Source organism: Tribolium madens, unplaced genomic scaffold, assembly GCF_015345945.1.
Source record: "Tribolium madens isolate multiple individuals breed KSU strain unplaced genomic scaffold, Tmad_KSU_1.1 Scaffold_71;HRSCAF=194;Tcas5.2_LG6, whole genome shotgun sequence".
Taxonomy (NCBI): domain Eukaryota; kingdom Metazoa; phylum Arthropoda; class Insecta; order Coleoptera; family Tenebrionidae; genus Tribolium; species Tribolium madens.
In genome coordinates, this window is record NW_025401041.1 from 6,408,602 (window position 1) to 6,414,216 (window position 5,615).

At 29.0% G+C, this 5,615-nt stretch overlaps 2 protein-coding genes across 2 annotated transcripts in view; both read left to right on the top strand.

Moving 5' to 3' along the window:
• Positions 1 to 2,659, top strand: part of LOC123009164 (sodium channel protein Nach-like) — a 4,341-nt gene extending 1,682 nt beyond the window's left edge. Inside the window, exons 6-7 of the mRNA XM_044405288.1 lie at positions 1,884 to 2,073; positions 2,117 to 2,659. Coding sequence (XP_044261223.1) covers positions 1,884 to 2,073; positions 2,117 to 2,268 — 342 coding nt within the window. The 3' untranslated portion in view covers positions 2,269 to 2,659. The remainder of the gene's footprint in view (positions 1 to 1,883; positions 2,074 to 2,116) is intronic.
• A 1,632-nt stretch (positions 2,660 to 4,291) lies between these two features.
• Positions 4,292 to 5,615, top strand: part of LOC123009165 (pickpocket protein 19-like) — a 3,534-nt gene continuing 2,210 nt past the window's right edge. The window contains 3 exon segments of the mRNA XM_044405290.1: positions 4,292 to 4,340; positions 4,343 to 4,571; positions 4,622 to 4,927. Of these exon segments, the coding sequence (XP_044261225.1) occupies positions 4,292 to 4,340; positions 4,343 to 4,571; positions 4,622 to 4,927 (584 nt within the window).

Genomic DNA, 5,615 nt, shown 5'->3' on the forward strand with positions numbered 1-5,615 from the left:
ATTAATTATTGTTTTATTATTATTATTATTTATTGCTATTTTTGACTTTTTAGTTAAAAATGCACTTTTTCTTTGCAACATTTTGCTCAAGCAAGCCGAGAAATCTCCTTCTTATTATTATTATTTTGAGTAAAAATCTTATTTTTTGTTGATCAAAACATACCAAAAAATTAATTAGGCAAAAAATTATATCATTTCCATCTATTTTCAAGCGAATAAAAACGTTTTCGAGCCAAACAAAATTTTGCTAAAATCAGGGGTCGAAAACGAAATTATTTTTGTCTTTTCCAAGTAAAATTTCACCCAAATGGGCCAAAAAATTAGCAAATTAAGTTGAAAATGGTATATTTTTTTAAACTGGGGGTTAGGATAAAAAGTACTTAACTATTTTGACTGAAGTTTCTTGTCATTTTCAACAACAAAATTCTAAATTCCATAGGTTTTTACAAAAAAGAGGTCGCTTCGATTTTTTCAATACAACTTACCTTTTTTGAGTAAACTCTTTGTAATATTTATGTTACACTTTTGTGGTGTTTTTTACCGAAAAAAAATTGGTTAAATTTGATCGAAAATCATACTATTTTTGCTTTTTTAAACGTTTTAGCATGTTTTTAAGATAAAAACTCATATTTTGAATATGACTTCATCGAGACAAGATAAAAAATCACGAAATGAAATCAAAAATGATGTTATTTTTCACTTTCTCAAGCGTTTAAGAAAGTTCTTCAGTCAGAAATGCAATTTTTTGCAAAATTTTGTCCAAACCAGTTGAAAAAACGATAACAATTGTGCTATTTTTGCTTTTTTAATCAGTTAAATACATTTTTTGAGCTAATAAACTGAGTTTTTTTCGCTAAAACAGATCAAATTAGACCGAAAATGATAATATTTTCGCCGTTTAAATTATTTTTGAACCTTCTTAATATGAAATTTTGCTCAAAAAGGCCCAGATAGAAAATTATACTGTTTTTGATATTTTCAAAAGTAGAAGCATGTTTTTCAGCAAAAACTTCTTTTTTTCGCAAAATTTCGCTAAAATAGACCACAAATTCACTAAACTAAATTAAATTATATACCGTTCCATTTTGGTTTGTTTCACTGGATTTAGTTTGGTGACCTAAAACCAACTTTTTAAAAAAAAATTCATTCTCAAGCAAAAAACTACCAAGTAAGTGCACCTTTTAAAGCGTTTAACATGTTTTTGAGTTAAAATCTGTTTTTTTTTAAATTGTGCAAAATTTTTGCAAAAAATGACCAAATTTAGTCGAAAATAACATTATTTTTGACTTTTTCTGTTAAAAATGCACTTTTTCTTTGCAACATTTTGCTCAAGCAAGCCGAGAAATCTCCTAATTAGATAGAAAATGGTATTTATTGTCTATTTTTGAGTAAAAATCTTATTTTTTGTTGATCAAAGCATGCCAAAAAATTAAATTATTTCCATCTATTTTCAAGCAAATAAAAACGTTTTCGAGCCAAACAAAATTTTTCTAAAATTAGGGGTCGAAAACGAAATTATTTTTGCCTTTTCCAAGTAAAATTTCACCCAAATGGGCCAAAAAATTAGCAAATTAAGTTGAAAATGGTATATTTTTTTAAACTGGGGGTTAGGATAAAAAGAAGTTTCTTGCCACTTTCAGCAACAAAATTCTAAATTCCATAGTTTTTCACAAAAAAGGGCTTTTTTGTGTTTTTTCGATACAACCCCTTTCAGAGGATGTAGCTCCTTTACAAAACATTTTTTGATTCACGTTTATAGGAAACTTAAAATTGAATATTCTAGCACCTGGTAACAAACCTGGTATAGTCAATTTTTGACAAATTAATTGGCAACAGTCAATGTTGCCAACTTAATTTCAAAGTAAAAAAAAATGCCATTTTAGCGCCAGTGCCTCTTTGATGAGGAACGAGTGACCACATTCGAGGGAATTTATTCCCAAAGCGACTGTAATGTCGATTGTCGAATTGCCAGTGCTTTGGCTTTGTGTCAATGTCTCCCATTTACTATTCCTTTGGATGGTGACGAATCGGTTTGTACTTTTCAGGATTTGCAATGTTTGAATCAGTACAAAAGTAAGTGGAGGGGTGTGAAACCAAATTTTCAGTTTTTGCTTAGATAAATGGAACACCCTATATCCTGAAACCGACAATTTTGGGCTTTTACAACACGAACAACATGATTCGTTACGTTGCCAACAAAGATGTTATCCTTCGTGTGATGCCACGTTGTTTGAGGTTTTGCCAGATAGTTCACCTGTTCACAAGTGATTTGGTAACCCAAATTTTGTGTTTTTCTCAACTTATTTATTTCTAGTATGGGGAATTATTCAATTATTCATATTTATTATGCGAATCGGTTCTCAAAACTGTTCAAACACGATGTTGTTTACTACTGGTTTGAAATTTTAAGTGCGTAGAAATTGGATTTAATTTGAATTAAGTTGGAAGTTTTAGGCAATTTTGGGGGAACTTTTGGAATCATTGTTGGATTTAGTGTGATTTCTGTCACTGAATGCTTGGTTTTCATGTTTCAATTCACAAAAAAGAAATGCTTTGCATAATGAATGACACTTATTTATAGGTACAAATAATGTCTTGCTGTCTTATTTATAAAGTTTTTATTCGTTTTCTTATTAATTTAGAAAATAAACAATTTTTTTTCTCTTGTAATTGTTTTTTCTTTTCCTTTTCAATCTATGTCTGTCAAATTTAAAAATTGAAACACTAAGATTTTGCAAAAATTGAATCATGCAAATATCGGTCAAAAGTCACGTATGTGATTTTTTTCAAAAATAAATTTTTAGTGCTTATCGTAACAAATACTTACTGTTCTATGCAAAAACTGGTCACAAATATGAAATTTTTGATCAGTCTTATGTAAAAAAAACTAATTTTAAGAAGCTTTAATATTATTATATTGTTTATTATAAAACGGAACTACAGGGTGGTCCCGAAAATCTGGAAACGATTTTTTTCTGACATAACTATTAATTTTTTTGGCAAATAAATTTATAGGTGTGCAATGGCTATAAAAATGCTATCCAAAAAAAATGAATATCAATTAATTGTTTAATAAACAGTAATTTTTTTAATAGAAACCTACCACATTTTTTTTCTGGACAAAAGTTCAAACAATTAATTAAAATAAAAAATATTTTGTCATCGCTTCTTTACAATCTTTAAACATTTACTAATTTATTTCCAAAAAAACTGGTAGTTTACTCAAACAAATTCGTTAATATTGGTAAGTCAAACATTTTTTTTAAGAAAAAGTGTTAGGTTTACAAAAAAAAATTTGCACGGCAACAATTCTTGTAACAAGCTCGTTGTCTATAAAAAAATTGTGGTAGGTTTCCTTAAAAAAAAATTCTATGTTTATCTCATAAGTATAAACAATTAATTGATATTTATTTTAATTAATTGTTTGAACTTTTGTCTAGAAAAAAAGGTGGTAGGTTTTTACTATGTTTATCTCGTAAGTATAAAAAATTAATTGATATTCAAAATTTTTTTGAATAGCATTTATATAACCATTGCACACCTATAAATTTATTTGCCAAAAAATTGATAGTTTCGTTGGAAAAAAAACTCGTTTCTAGATTTCTGGACCACTCTGTATGTATGTATGCACAGTGAACGGCAAAATTATGGAATAATCTTATTAAAACTGAAAATATTTTGTTTTAGCAAAAATGCTCAAACAGGTCAATTTTCTTTTTACAAAATAGACAATTTTCAACTTTATTTAAAATTTTACACTTTTTGGTTTTTGAGTAATGACGCCATCGACATTTTTTTTCATGGATACCCCTAATTTTTTTTAGTCAGTGTGATAAATCTTTTAATTATCGAAATGACAAAACCAAAATATTAAATATTACATTACATTTTCGAAAAAAAAATCACCAAAAAAGTTAAATAATATCGACAAAAAACATACAGTTTTCAATCAAGTTGAAAATTTTGTATTTTCCAAAAAGAAAATTGACCTCTTCGAGCATTTTTGTCAAAACAAAATATCTTCAGGTTTAATAAATAAGTTATTATTATTCCGTAATTTTGCTCACTGTATATTTAAAAAAATACATAGTTGCCTACCACTGTTTTTTATTAATGAATATTTACACTGTCACTTGAAAAAATCTTGTATGTGGGACTAATGAATCTGATTAATGTAACACTGCCAATTATTGATTTCCCAATTATTTGCTTCCGGTGTCGCAAGGAAATTCATAAATATTTTATTTCATCGAAGTTTAATCAAATTTTTATCCCAGTAAACTGCACCTCAATGGAAAATAAGGGTCTTTTCCACAGGTGGGTGCAAATTCGTTACTTTTCTCTAATTAGCGCCCCAATTCCAGAGTTTTGTGGTCTTGCATTCACATCGTCTTAATTATTTACACGATTTACATGGTGGTCACATTGTGGGAGAAATTTCTAATCCACCCAACAGTCACCACTTTAGTCAGCTCCACATATCCTGTTCACCAAGTCCCATTTCCGGCAGTCTCAATTTGCAGTATAAACAAAATCAGCAAGAAACGGGCCCAAAATTTGGCGGTTACAATGTTGAAATTTCCATAAATACAAATCCGGCACTCAAAATGTGATTTTTCAGAGCGAATCAAACCAGGAAAAGTCCTGATGAAATCATGTCTTTTTTGCATTTCATTGGCCAATTGTACGATTTTGATTTTCAACCAAACACAGTGACTGAACTTCTCCTTTTTCAAAATATTCTCGATTCTTTGCAAATCAAAATTGATGATTTGGCCCGACAAATGGCCACTCCTTGTGAAGACTTGTTGGCTAGTTGTTGGTGGAGGAATGTTGAAGTCGATTGCTCCACCATTTTTTACCAAAGATTGACCTACGACGGCTTTTGTTGCGTTTTCAACTACATTAAAATCACCAAAGAATTGACGTGAGTCTTGGCTGCTTTAATTCAGTTCAAGGGGACGTTAACTTGAAAAAAAGTATACAACTAATTCCAATTCCAGAAAAATTACACCGAAATTCCAGTAATTCCAAAAAAAATCCAGTAATTCCGATAATCCAGCGTAATTCCATTTTTTCTCAGATTAATTCCTATAATTCCAAATTAATTCCTGTAATTCTAAATTAATTCCTGTAGTTTCAACTTAATTCCTGTAGTTCCAACTTAATTCCTGTAATTCCAACTTAATTAAAAAATTTAAAATTATACCGAAACTCCAAAAAATTCCACCAAAATTCCAGTAATTCCAAAAAAATTCCAGTAATTCCGATAATCCATCGTAATTCCATTTTTTTTTCAGATTAATTCCTGTAATTCTAAATTAATTCATGTGGTTCCAACTTAATTCCTGTACTTCCAACTTAATTCCTGTACTTCCAACTTAATTCCTGTAATTCCAACTTAATTAAAAATTTTAAAATTATACCGAAACTCCAAAAAATTCCACCAAAATTCCAGTAATTCCAAAAAAATTCCAGTAATTCCGATAATCCAGCGTAATTCCATTTTTTCTCAGATTAATTCCTATAAATCCTAATTTTTCTGTAATTCTAAATTAATTCCTGTAGTTCCAACTTAATTCCTGTAGTTCCAACTTAATTCCTGTAGTTCCAAC